At 37.3% G+C, this 14,153-nt stretch overlaps 1 protein-coding gene across 4 annotated transcripts in view; it reads left to right on the top strand.

Moving 5' to 3' along the window:
• The first annotated feature begins 2,448 nt into the window (after positions 1-2,448).
• The window catches only part of ANGPT1 (angiopoietin 1), a 252,989-nt gene continuing 241,284 nt past the window's right edge, over positions 2,449-14,153 (top strand). Inside the window, exons 1-4 of one of the 4 annotated variants that reach the window (XM_073893095.1) lie at positions 2,449-2,795; positions 4,715-5,013; positions 5,487-5,585; positions 13,035-13,279. In XM_073893095.1, the coding sequence (XP_073749196.1) occupies positions 4,950-5,013; positions 5,487-5,585; positions 13,035-13,279 (408 nt within the window). In that variant the 5' untranslated portion in view covers positions 2,449-2,795; positions 4,715-4,949. Of the gene's footprint in view, positions 2,796-4,714; positions 5,014-5,486; positions 5,586-12,559; positions 13,280-14,153 lie in introns of those variants that run through there. The other 3 variants (XM_073893096.1, XM_025871000.2, XM_073893097.1) reach the window with 3 other exon arrangements.

Below are 14,153 nucleotides of genomic sequence, written 5' to 3'. Positions count from 1 at the left end.
CTCTTGATTTCAGCTCAGGTTGTGATCTCAGGGTTGTGAGATAGAGGGCCCCCCCCCACCTTGTTGGGCTCTGTGCTGGGCGTGGACCCTGCTTGTTAAGATTCTTCCTCTCCCTCTACCACCTCCCCCATCCCTGCCCCCCAGCTCGCTGGTGCACATTCTCTCAAAAAAAAAAAAAAAAAGAAAAAAAAAGAATGATGATATACTATGGAAACCAAGACTGTGTAGTGGTACTGGTAAAAGGAGAGACACATAGATCAATTGGAAAGAATAAATAACTTAGAAGTAGACCCACACAAATACAGCAGATTGATTTATTTTTTTCTAAAGGTGCAAAAGCAATTCAATATAAGAAGAATAATCTTTTCAATAAGTGGTGCTGAAGCAACTGGATATCCATAAGCAAAAAAAAGAAAGAAACTGACTTATACCTCATGTTATACAAAAAATACATTATTAAGACATTTAAATGTAAAGTAAAAATTGAAAATAACATAGGAGAAAATCTTTAGTACCTAGAGCTTTGTGAAGATTTCTTAAATAAGACACCAAAATCATGATTCATTGAAAAATATGATAATTTAGACTTCATCAGAATTAGAAAATCTTGTACTATGATGACTTTATTAAGAAAGAAATTTAAAAAGACAAGCTACAGACTAGGAGAAATATTTGCAAACCATGTAACTGACAAAGGGCTTATACCTAGAATATATTTTTTAAAAACTCAATAAGAGCAACAAACAAAAAACTCTTAAAAATCAGTATTTAAAAAAACACAAATAATCCAATTAGAAAATTGGCAAAGACATGAAGAGAAATTTCAGTGACAAAGGTATATACCATGGTACATGCAGAAGTGTTTAGTAACACTAGCCACAAGGGAAGTGCAAATTCAGATCATGATAAAATATTATTCCACATTCTTTAGAACAGCCAAAATAAGAAATAGTGATAATACCAAATTATCATTTGGCAAGGATGTGGAGAAAGTGGATCTCTCATATATTGCTGGTGGAAATGTAAAATGGTATAGACACTCTTGAAAACAGTTTGGCAGTTTCTTTTTTGTTGGGGGGGGACAGAGGGAGGGGGAGGGAGAGAGAATCTTAAGCAGGCTCCACATCCAGTGTGGAGCCCAATGTGGGGCTCGATCTCACGACCCTAAGATCATGACCCTGAGATCATGACCTGAGCCAAAATCAAGAGTCAGACACTTAACCAGCTGAGCCACCCAGGTGCCAGCTGGCAGTTTCTTAAAAAAATATACTTTTACCGTACAATCTAACCTTCATGCTCCTAGGCATTTATTGCAGTGATGTGGAGATTTATGTCTACACAAAAGCCTGTACACAGTTTTTCTTAGCAGCTTTATTTGTTACAGCCCCAAAGTAGAAACAACCAAACTGTCCCTTGATAGGTTATGATTAAACAAACTGAGGTACATCCATACCATAGAATGGTACTCAGTAACGACAAGAAATGAATACAAAACAACTTGGATGAATCTCAAGAACATTATGATGAATGAAAAAAGAGCCAGCCTCAAGAGATAATATACTATACAATTCCATTTATATAACATTCTTGAAATGAAAAAATTTTAGAGATGGAAAACATATCAGTGGCTGCCACGGGTTAGAGATGGTGTTAAGCAGAGAGTGGATGACTGTAAAGGAATAGCATGAGGGAGACCTTTGTGGTGGTGGAATATTTCTGTATCTTGATTATGGTGGTTGTATGATTTTATACATGTGATAAAATGATAAAGAGCTATATATGCACATTGTACTAATGCCCAGTTCCTGATTAAAATATTATACTAAAATTATAATTACTGGTAAGTTGTAACCAATGGAGAAACAGTGAAAGGTACATGAGTCCTTCCTGTACCAACTTCGGAGGTTCCTATTTACCTATAATTACTTCAAAATAAAAGTTAAAAAAAATACATGTTTTATATCAGCGCATCTTATGGTAATCTAATGCAAATACAGATGCCAAAAATGCTTTTTGGAGATGTGGTGCCAATTATTGTTAAAATTATTTTTTTATTGAGGTGAAATCACATAGCATTAAATTTAACCATTTTAAAGCATACAACTCACTAGTACATTCACAGTGTTGTGCAACCATCACCACTACTGGGTCCAAAACATTTCATGAGATCTCATTAAGCAGTCACTCCCTACTGCTCCCTACATGCAGCATTAGTGGAAGACCACTAATCTGATTAGTTGCTCTGGATTTACCTATTCTGGGTATTTCATATAAATGGAATCACAATATGTGACCTTTTGTATCTGCCATCTTTCACTTACTGTGATGTTTTGGAGGTTCGTCCATGTTGTAACATGTATCAGTACTTCATTTCTTTTTGTGGCTGAATAATATATTGTGAGGATGTACCACTGTTTGTTTATACATTCATCCATTCGTGGACATTTGGATTGTTTTCACCTTTTGGCTGTTGTGAATAGTGCTGCTGTAGACATGTAATGCCAATTTGATACAAGAAAATAGTTATTCCTAAAGCTCATGGTTTTCTTGTGAAAGACAGACTCTATACGGGTTATATAATCAGAGGATACAACCAGTAATTCTAAACCCTTTGTAATTTATTTAGGACAGTTTACTTCTCATTGCTGATTTCCTAGACATTCATTCATCTCAGGTGAAAAATCAGATATTGGAGCAGTTAGAGATAAGACTACAGGTATTGGCTGCTTATTTTGGGAGGGACAAATAAGAATGCTTTGTGAGAACAGAGACAAAATGTCGTCATAACAGCAACTGTAAATTATTAGATGAGGGTCAATATTGTACTCATGAGTGATAAAGACATAAATATTTTATTCCTTAAACGCTTTAAAAATAGAAATTTAAGAGATAAATTACTTCGACAACAGCAAAACAATATGAACCATGGAGATACTTAATCTCTTGAATCTGGTTTATTTAATCTGTGATCATCTCTGTGTCTTTAAATGCTCTAGAAATTAAACATACAGCACTTTATAGCACCAAGGTCATTGTTTTATAATCCCAGAATTAAATAACTCTCCAGAAATGTTTTTAGGCATATCTAAGTAAGTTTACTATTTATTTCTTTGTCTAGAACCAATCTGGCTCTTTTCACAGCATTTCTTCTTGGTTAGCTCTTTCAATTAAGCCATTGGTTCTCAACCATGGCTATACTTTAGTACCATCTGTTACATTTTTTTTTAAACAGTCCTTGTCTATGTTGCACCCCAGATAACTGAATCAGAATCTCTAGAGACAAGCCCAAGCATCTTATTTATGTTAAGTCCTCAAGTCCTCAAGTGATCCTAAGGTTCTGCTAGGGTAAGGAATTAATGAATCAAACAAGTGGTTCTCAAAATATATAAGGATCATAGTATCTGTGAGACTTGTTAAAAAGAAGCTGGGTCCCATACTCTGGTTTCTGATTCAGTAGTTCTGGGTGGGACTTGGGATTTTGCATTATGAGCAAGATTGCTGGTGATGCTGATGCTGCCAGCCTGGGATACAACTTTGAGGACAATGAACTAGTCTTGCCTTTTTCACTCAGTGAAGATGAGAATACAACTGGCTAACCTGCTCCGTATAAATACCTTGTAAATGTTTTTTTTTCCCCCCACTTATTTTAGACAGTTTTTTTAGTGTATTAAGATGACTGGGTCCTGGGGCCCCTGGGTGGCTCAGTTGTTAAGTGTCTGACTTCAGCTCAGGTGATGATCCCAGGGTCCGGGGATCAAGCCCTGCATCAGACTCCCTGCTCAGCAGGAAGCTTGCTTCTCCCTCTCCCACTCCCCCTGCTTGTGTTCCCTCTCCTGCTGTCTCTCTCTGACAAATAAATAAATAAAATCTTTAAAAAAAATTTAAAAAGATGATTGGGTCCTAAAATCAGATGGCCTGGTTAAAATGCTACTTCTATATAACCTGGGTCAAGTTTCTTATTTTCTAAAGCTTCAGTTTGTTCATCTGTGAAATGGGTATGATATGCTTGTTTAAATTTGATAATGTATGTAAAGTGATTGACATACAGTAAATATACTGTAATTGTTAACTTCTATCGATAGCTCTCATTCTCAACTATTACAACTTTCCTTTGGTGTAATTGGCTATCAGGTTCTATGCTTCTTACTGGTTTAATAAATAAGGAAAGGTATGCGAAAAATCAGGTAGATAATTAATTCTGGGAATCCAAATGAACAAGTCCTCTTCACAGGACTTATGGAGGGCTTGTATATATGTAATTGCTAAAAGCTTCACCTCTGGAATCAGAAAACCCCGGGATTGAGTCCTGCTTGAGGTTTCTGAATTTGTTATTTCCTCTGTAAAATTATGGTAATAAAAGTTCCTGCATATTGAGTTATTGTGATTCTAACAGAACAGATAATGCAGGTACAATGATTAGCACAATCCTGGACATATCATAGGTACTCAAATGTTAGCTATTATTAAACTGAGAGTAATTCATTCTTAACTGCTCCTTTAAATATTAACTCTCCTTTCCCTCTTTTGAACTGATGTGTTTTTATGGCTCTATGAGGGATGTCAGGAAGGAATGTAAATTCTTCGAGGGGGAATGCAACTCTTGAGGAGAAATTTGTTTACTGTTTCCCCAACACTCATCCAAAAACAAGACGAAAAAGGAGTGAAGATTTACTCTTTGGACACTAAATAACCTCACTATTTTTTCCCTTGCCAGAATCAAGAGAAGAGCTGTGGAAATTCCTGGTCAATCATTAGTCTCAATTTCAGGCCATCAGGACAGCGTTACAAGTAGGGCTGCTGCCGATCCTTCCCCATGGCTTCCAGGTTGAGATGGAGGGAAGTTCTTTATGTGCTCTCTGGCAGCATAAGTACAGAAGCGTCTGTTTCAAAAGCTTTTTTGCATTTCTGATTTGACTGCAGAATGGGAGCAATCCCCAAACACTCTGGGCATGATGCAAACTGATCTTGAGGGACTGCAGCAGCTAGTCTTTTCCACAGATATGTTGACAGGAGGTATTATTTTTCATTCATTTTGCAAAGAGAAAGTACCCCACTGTAGATAACACTAAGTCATGTTTCCCAAAGTGTGCTACACATTCCACTGAGGACATGAAATATGTAGTGGGTGGTTTGTGGACAGATATTCTATTTAATATTCTGTGTTCATCGTAATATACATTAGGAAAAAGCACATGTGATTGGTTTTCCAGATATTCTTACTTAAGGTAAATCTCAGATACAAAGAAAGCTTAAAATTTGAGTTAAGGAAATTAGTAGGTAAACAGTAGTACAAGGGGCATGTGTGCAGTTTTGATACATACACTGAGGGTGAATGTGATACAAATTTGGGAAACATTTTGTAAAATATAGCAGGCTGTTTTATGCCTCTGGAGTTAAACATGATCCATCTGAATATATCACAAGAAAAATAAAATTTAACTATATAGAATGAAATGATTATCACAATCTTTTCTGATTTTTTTCAGTCATTTATGCTGGTCTTCTAGCCTTTCTTTATTTGCCACAATTCTCCCTTTTAAGGATTTGTACTAACTGTAAGAGGAGGATAAAGAAGAAAGAACCAGGTACAAGTTCAATGAAAAAAAATATATAAGCTTTTCAGATTTAATAGGTACTTCATTTAAGGTTAACATTGAAAGGACTGGTCTTTGCCTGTCAACTTGTGAACTAAGAGCCTGGTTAAGCCATTATATTGTCACAAGTTTTTATACCACTGGAATTTATTTTCTAATTTAACTGCCAAATTCCTAATCTGATTAGAGCCTAAGTGGAAGCAAAATTATTGGAGAAAAAATAGATAAAATAAGATTTCCTTTGCTAATGTACGAGTCGTGCCCAGCTGTATATTTCTTATAAGATTAATAGTAGAGTGTTTCAATTCTTTTTCATTTTATCAGAGGCAAACACTTGCCACTTTATCTCCTCATCCTAGGAAACAGAATGGGGTGATATATGCCACAAGTCTAGTCATAAAAGAAGCTCTTGAAAATAAGGTTATCTAGTTGAATTGGCCGGAAATGAGTCTGATAACAAGTCACAGTGATGAAGCCATAAATGGCATCCACATTTCTCCCATGGTTCCTAGGGAATAAAATTCATATCACACTACGTTTATATGTTGGTCTGCCCTACTAGATGTCTCTGTGGAATAGAATATTCTTACTAAATTGTTTCCAACTTCTTTCATTCATTCAACAAATATTTATTGAACACCTTGTATGTGTCAGCCACTCACTGTTCCAAGTGCTGAGGATGCAAGCCCTGAGGAAGAAAACATTCGTCCTGCCCTCAAGGAAACCAAAGCTGTTTATGTGAACTATCATTGTGAATGTGGTCACTGTCCCATATTAGTCACTTAAATGTGATTTTTAAGAGGTTCAGAAGTGATTTTAAACAATTGAGAGGATGAAATGATAGGGAATGGAGTTAGGTCAAGGTAGTCATAAAACTCAAAAAATAGGTTTAAAAGTAGGATCATTTTTGAGCTCAAGGAAGAGAGCTTAAATTTAGAAATAAGAACTAACATTCAGAGTACTTGATATGCTCTAGATATTGTGTTCAGTACCTTATATCCATTATTATATTTAATCTTCGCACCCCCACTTATAAAAGTGATACTGTATTATCATCCTCATTTTAGGGATAAGGAAACTAATCTTAGAATAATTAAATATCTTACCCAATGTAATTCAATTTTGTTTAAAAGCATAAACAAGAAATAAGCAAAAACAAAGAGAAAGCAATTTGCCTCCCACCTTAACCACTACTGAACAGTTCATCCAACGTCTGATGAGCAGAGGTGGTCACAACTCTCTAATCACAAAAAGAATCACAGAAGGTCCTGTATCTTCTAGTCACTGCTCAATGGAGGTCATTTATCAGCTTTGGCTACAAGGATTAGTCACCATCCATGTGCCATTGGGTACATGATTCATCACATGATGATTCTAGCCATTCCTTTCCATTCATGTTCTTTCTGAGTTTCTGAGAAGATGTAAAATACATGTTCTTTCTGAAGTTGTAAAGCTTAGACAGAGAGACCTTTGCATTCTTCTCTCATGTAGGAATGAAGACTTCTATAGGGAAAAAGAGGAGAAAGGAGACAGTTAATAAATGCAAAGTGGGTTTATATGCTTTTTCCCATGATAAAATCTCATCTCACTGGGTCTCCACTGGAAATCTTTCTCCATTCTGGTATGAGGGGAATTTTGGCATCTGTATTTCTACTTGTTACAATCTCCAGCTGTTTGTTTTCTTTTATGACTTGGGTACTTGTAGAAGTTATCTCTGTTGTAGAATTAACAAGTAACCTCACACTGGAGGGTATTTCTATAATGTTTCTTGAATGGTTCTACAACTATGTCCCTGGGTGACTGGGACTGTTGGGTACTATTCCACTGAGATTTCTGGGATTTGCTTTGAAATATATGGATCCTGATCTCCTATATGACTCTACAGAAAGTGAGGTCTTGGAACCTAGGCAAGAGAACCTGCAAGGGAGGGGGATGCTTCTATGTCTTCAGATCTCATCATTGGGAATTAAAGTGAATGAGTCAGACAGACAGTCGGCTGGATCACAAATATTTATTAGTTGCTTCTTCTGTGCCAGAAAAAGGGGATAGAATGATCAATAAGACAGATGCAGTCCCAGCTCTGGGGAGGCTCTAACCTAGTGTGAAATAGCAAAATGAAATATATATTGTGTTCACATTAATAGTATAACTCCGATGTTAGCTCCATATATGGAGCAAGGACCAATGATTCTTCTCATTCATGCTAAAGAAGTCACTTGCCCATAAGCATGTGTTTTGCTGAAAAAGAGGGATCTTATCTCACAGGAAACACCATTTCACTGCAAACCTCTGTACTCACTATATCTTCCGGAGTTTCTCTCAGCCACACAGCCACAAGTTTCCTTTCTCTTCTAACTCTTCTCCAAATCTCTCTAGCTCATCTTCCATTTCCAGATCTTCCCTTGAGTCCCTTATCTGCTTTCTTATGTGGAACAAATTAATTCTGTCTGAGCCCTTTCCAACTTATAGATAGCTACAATTAAAAACTGACTTAGATAGCAAGACATCCACCAATTATCAGAAATTTCTCTCATCAGAAGGCAGGGGACTATTTACATAATAATTTTTATGTTCTTCACCTATGTACATTTCTCTACTCACTGCAGTGTCTTCCTCACCCCGCCCACTGCAGTGTCTACCTCTTTGTAGTCTTTCCAATTCATTTGAGAGTTACCAATGGATATTTCCCATGTACTCACGAAGTGCCGTCAGTCGCCAGGTGATATCCTCCATCTTCTTGTTTTTCTGTTTTAGCACTGTGTGGTTATTTCCATCTGTGTGGATACCTTTGATGCCTACATAGTTGAGTGAAGGGGTCTTGGCTCTGCCTGCAGGGATTATAGCCAAGTGCTTCCTTTTAGACATAGCTACAACTGCCATAGCCCTACTGATATTCTTGAACCCTGAAATTGCCAGAGCAGAGCCATCAAATATGGTGCCCTTAAAATATAGAATGTGTTTCAAGAATGTATCTACAGAATATGTGCTGAATGACATTGTGTTCAGTATACAAGGGAGGAGAATGCTTTCTTGTCCCTTTTGTCATTATAGGGGGTCTATGTGAATACTAGAGGAGTACTTGATGGTGTTTTTGAGGAATAAACTATTATTTAATGTTATTTTAGAGCAATATATATAACAGGTGATATGGCACAGGACTAAACATAGAGAATTCATTCTAAGTATAACCTGAACAATCAGGTTAGATGTTTGTTAGTAGATGGGAAAACCATACTGGTGCATCTTTGCTTAACATTAGCTCTGTTATAAAAGATCATAACATGAATCCATGAAGGCCATGGCTAAGAGGAGGAGAAAACCCATCTTAGTTATAGATGCCGTGTTGTTCCTGTCCCCTAAATTTAAGAAATGTTTTCTCCCTATTTCCTAATACTGAGGTATTGCTGGAGGCATTATAGCTCAGTGGGTTAGGAATGTGGGCCCCAGATTTAGATGGATTGAGGATCAAATTCCTGCTCTGCTACATAAGAGATCATCGATCTTGGGTAATTCACCTCTGTGTGCCACAGTTTTTCTCATCTGCAAAACAGAAATGATATACAATTATGGGGGTGCTGTAAATGTTAAATGAGGAAATTAATTTGTTTTGGGTTAGAAAATGTTATGCATTATTATTGTACCATGTTCTTCTATCTAACTCATTCTTTAGAATAAATTTTGTTTCACCCCGATTCTAGGCAGACTCACCCGACAAAATGCAACAGATGTGGCCAGTTATATAGTGGTCAGATACTTAGTAATTCAATTAGCTCAATTCACTCATTCATTTGTTCTCTCATTCCTTCAACCAAAGTGCATAGCATAGTAAGTGCTGGGAAATCAGTGATGAAAGAGCAGATTACTTTATGAGCTCACAGCTAGAGGGGGAGATAGACCAAAAAAGAAATAATTAGAAAAGCAGTGTGAGAAGTACCATTATGGAGATATGAAAAGAAGGTTATTGAAACACATCAGAGAGAGTCACTTTTTGGGCCTGGAGAAATTAAGAAAACTTCACAAAAGAAGTAACAAAGACTTGTTGTTAGGAGAGATTTAGGGCTATCAGGTTCCCATATAAATGGTGTTCCCTGTCTCACTGGAAATTTCTGGATGAGGCTAATGTTTACTAGGATTATTGTAGATAAGAGATCAGACACTTAAAGCATAAACCTCCCTATTCCAGAGCTCTAGTAATGCAAAAATAAATAAATAAATAATACAAAGATACAGAGCTTTCAAGATCAAGCTGCCTGAGTATTCAACTGAATACAATTATTTAGTTCTTTTGAATTTTTTTTTTTTTACCTTTTTGGAGGTGTGGCAGAGCAGTTTTTTTTTTTTAAATATGGCCTGTGTTTCAAATTCCTTCCTAAATTCTGAAGTCTCCTAACCTGCAACATTTCTGAATAGTCAGCAACAACGACCCACCGTATTGCTGTTGGTTAGGTTCAGGTCCTTGGAAGCTTATGCTCTTTAGCATGTCACGAGGAGCCTCAAATGCACCCAGTGTCTCCTCAGCTGAAGTCCTAAAACATATGAGTTCATTGTACATGTCCCTGTGTTTTCCAGCTGCTTAAAATTCATCTTGAGACTTTTTTTTTTTCCAGATTGACATTAGTACTTTCAGTGTCATGTTTTTTTGTTTCTTTGTTTTTCTGGAAAAGAAATAAATCAGTTCCTTTTACTGTCTCTCTGTCCCCTCCCCCTTTTTTTAGTACTTGTATTTCAGGCTTCCTTTCTTAGTTGTCTGCTTTTCCCTCAGGAAATTGTGAATTCCTTCATTTCATTTGTTCAGATTGGAAAAATATATGAACAAGCACATGTAGATTCACACACACACACAAACACACACACACCCCACACGGAGGAACAGATTTTTAAATTTTGGCTGTTATAAAACACAGAAACACTTTAATAGAAACCTCACTACTTTTGTGTCTTCTGCTGATTTTCAGCTATATTTAGTTTTTAACGAATCACTTAAGGGGTTGGTTTTGTACTCTCTTCTTTCCAGGAATAATTTTCAAAGCAAGCAATGTTGGAAAATGTTCTTAGACAATCTGTGCTTTGCCAGTTTACTTCATCCTTTTGTAGGCCTTTAAAAACTCTATTGCATGGGTTACCTGTCACTCCTGTTTGTTTCTTGGGTACAGAGGACAGATTAAATCACTTGGGTGGTATAAACTGGCTTTTAATCAGTTGTTTTACTTCTCAATACCATTACTTAGTCTGCTCTAGGACTGTGAATCACTGCAGCTGGAGCCCTTTTGGAAGCCTTTTGGCTGGCTTGGAGGTTAGAAGGACAGGCTTGGAATCAGTTGGCCAGAGTTTACACATTGGCACCATTCCTAGCTAGCTATGTGAATTGTGACCACTTCGCCTTTCTGTGACTCAGTTTTCCCATCAATAAAATGGGATTAAACATATTATCCATGTTTCAGGTTCATTGGAATAATTAAATGAGATCATGTGCAAGGAGTACGTGCACAGACCTGGAAAATATTAAACCCTTATTAAATGCCTTTTTTTTTTTTTATTGCACATGAGTGACAAGTCAGCCAACAGGAGGAAGCTGCAGAGACAATTCAAGTACTTTATTGCTATGTTTGGTATTATTTGCTTCAATTTCTGTCAGATCAGAAATTTGTTATTTGGTATGGAAAAGACTGATAAATTTCGGAACAATTTTTTTGTCCCAAGGAAATCACATTTTTTTCTGGAATTTGTTTTGCCCTTTCCTCTAACATTTCCCTACACACCAATCTCCAACCTTATTGCCCTTTACCCACTGACCTGTACCCCGAGGACACAAGAGTCAACATCTGTGACTTCTGTTTTTATATCATGACTGCAGTTGAGAAGCTCTATTCCTGAAAATCCCTCCCAGTTCTTGATGAAAGCCTCTGCTCATAATTCATGTTTTCTGCACATACTTAGTAAAGATCTCAGTGCCATAACCTTAATTCTATAATTATCACCTATTCTTTATGTTTTACTGAACCTTTTGTTCAAATGTTTTCACCCTACCTGTGAGAAATTACCTTCCGATAATTTTTGTTTCTTATTTAATAGAAGGAGTGATTTCTCCCGTACAGCTCTTTGCTGGCCCATTGACACACCTGATGTATGTTTATTCTCAGATAATGTTCTTGTGCAGCCCCAGGAGACTTTATGGGGAACTTCCTTAGCAGGGTTAAAGATAGCCACAGCAACACGAAAGAGGTCCTTGTGAAATCCATGATTAGGATGTACCACAGGAATTAATAATTCTCTGGCCACTGTCTTAAATTGTAACCACACTGTTTTTGTAAGAAACTTGCTCAATTTATATACATAGAGCACAGAGAGCTATATTCTGATCAGGGGACCAGTTTCATTTAAAATCCTTATCTCAGAAAGTACTTAGCTTATTCTGCTTAATATGCACATGCTGTCTATATTCCTTTGAGTGACAAGTTGTGAAATTTTTTTTTGCTAATTTGACCCTCCCTGACAATTTTCTCCAACTCCTTAAAGTCTAAGTGAATACCATGAGTGAGAGAAAACCATCTCTAAAAATGGTTTTTAATATCTTTTTCCCAGAGTCAAGAATAATTTTTTAAAAAATTAATATTTATACAGATTTATCATTCACTATCAAAAATTATTTTACTGGACACCATGCCAATTTCTTCTTAGAGTTCCCCAATTAAATAGTAACTTTAAAAACATACTGCTAGTTTGCTAGGTTTTAGTAGGTCAGCATGCACAGCAAGAGTGTATTAAGGTGGACTGCTCTATTGATTTGCCCTGAATCTGCTAAAGGCTGGAGGCAATTGTCTGCGGAAGGGGCGGGAGGGCCATACATGATCGAGGTCATGCGCATCTAGCCAATTTGTAAGACGATCCGCTGCTCCAAGCCTTCAGCAATCCTTAGCATAGGGGCACACTCATGCATTCCTGTCAAGTCATCTTGTGAAAGGCTGCCTGCTTCCAGCTTGGCTTGGATGTGCAACCTTAATAAAACTCACTGAGGTCTGGGAGAAAATAGCAGATCTGCTGCAGATAGGGTAGGGGAAAGGGTCTAGAATATGTACACGCAGCTGACTCAGGCAGGCTCCACGCTGAACGGTTACACAGAGAGGAAACAATAAATCTCAGCTACTATGCAATAAATATCTCAAGTTTTAACTAAGGAAACTACCATTACAGTGAAATAAAAAAAAAAATAACATTTTAGAACAAAGCTAACAAATGGCTAGTTTTCTGTGATTCTTCTTCAAAAGCTTTCTTTGAGGGGGAAAAAGTCAAACAAACAAGCAGTTTTACCTAAAATAAAAACTAGTTTAAAGGTCAGAAGAAAGGAGCAAGTTTTGCGAGAGGCACGGAAAGAGATTGCTGGCAGTACAATGACAGTTTTCCTTTCCTTTGCTTTCCTCGCTGCCATTCTGACTCACATAGGGTGCAGCAACCAGCGCCGAGGTCCAGAAAACGGTGGGAGAAGATATAACCGGATTCAACATGGGCAGTGTGCCTACACTTTCATTCTTCCAGAACACGACGGGAACTGTCGTGAGAGTACGACAGACCAGTACAACACAAATGCTCTGCAGAGAGATGCTCCACACGTGGAACCGGATTTCTCTTCCCAGAAACTTCAACATCTGGAGCATGTGATGGAAAATTATACTCAGTGGCTGCAAAAAGTAAGTGATTGCTTTCAGTTTCTAATTGCAGAGCCTTTTCCGTGCTTGCACTGCAGCTGACTTAGAGTTCCTTAGGGGGGCATTTGTGTGTTTACCTTTTGCTCCTGGGGGCAGTGTTTGCAAATCCAAGCCTGTTCTCTCTCTGTGACTTCATGGGTGAGCCAAGGTTTTCAGGCTTGTGCAAGCCTCTGAAGGTGTGGTGGCAACCCATTTATGTGCCTAGCAATGGCACATTTTATGACATTTTTGGTTTCCTCTTACTTAAAATTGAGCTTGATTTTTCTGACTGTCAAAGCCCAACTTAGAAAAGCGCGTATGTCTTGAGACCATTGGTGAAAAAAGAAAATAATGACAATACTGATTTAGGATCAGATAGATTTTACACCAGGAAATTTTCTGCAGCTAGGGTGAGAAATCATCACCAAATACTTATTTTTTCAACCTCTAGTACAGTTAATATGAAATGGGAGTATATATAAAGTATGATATTTGATTGGAGAAATTGTATATGTATATAAAAGCAACTTAATTTTAGCAAGTAGCAGAATAGTGGAGGACAGATTTCTGTCATATTTTTTCTGTCCTTGAGGAAAAAAAAAAATCAGGAAGGTAAATTTTAATGTGAACTTTTCAGGAAGAGGTTGTTTGCCCAGTGTGGAAGGAGAGATTGAGCTGGTGGTTGCTGTTGCCAAAGACATGCACCTGCAGATTTGAGCTGGGCAAAACATGGGCTTTGCTATCTTCCTGAAATACCTCCTTTTTCAGGACATTGTAGTTACCAACAGTGTCATGTGGGAGTCTAAGTATCGAGATGAATGTTAATGTCGAGTATGCAGTTAATCCCCATTTATACAATTCAAAATGAGCATTTTAT

Source organism: Callorhinus ursinus, unplaced genomic scaffold, assembly GCF_003265705.2.
Source record: "Callorhinus ursinus isolate GAN/ISIS: 27379988/994484 unplaced genomic scaffold, GSC_fseal_2.0 scaffold5, whole genome shotgun sequence".
Lineage (NCBI taxonomy): Eukaryota > Metazoa > Chordata > Mammalia > Carnivora > Otariidae > Callorhinus > Callorhinus ursinus.
Note: the sequence above shows the minus strand (reverse complement) of the source record. Positions and strands in the feature narration are given on the sequence as shown.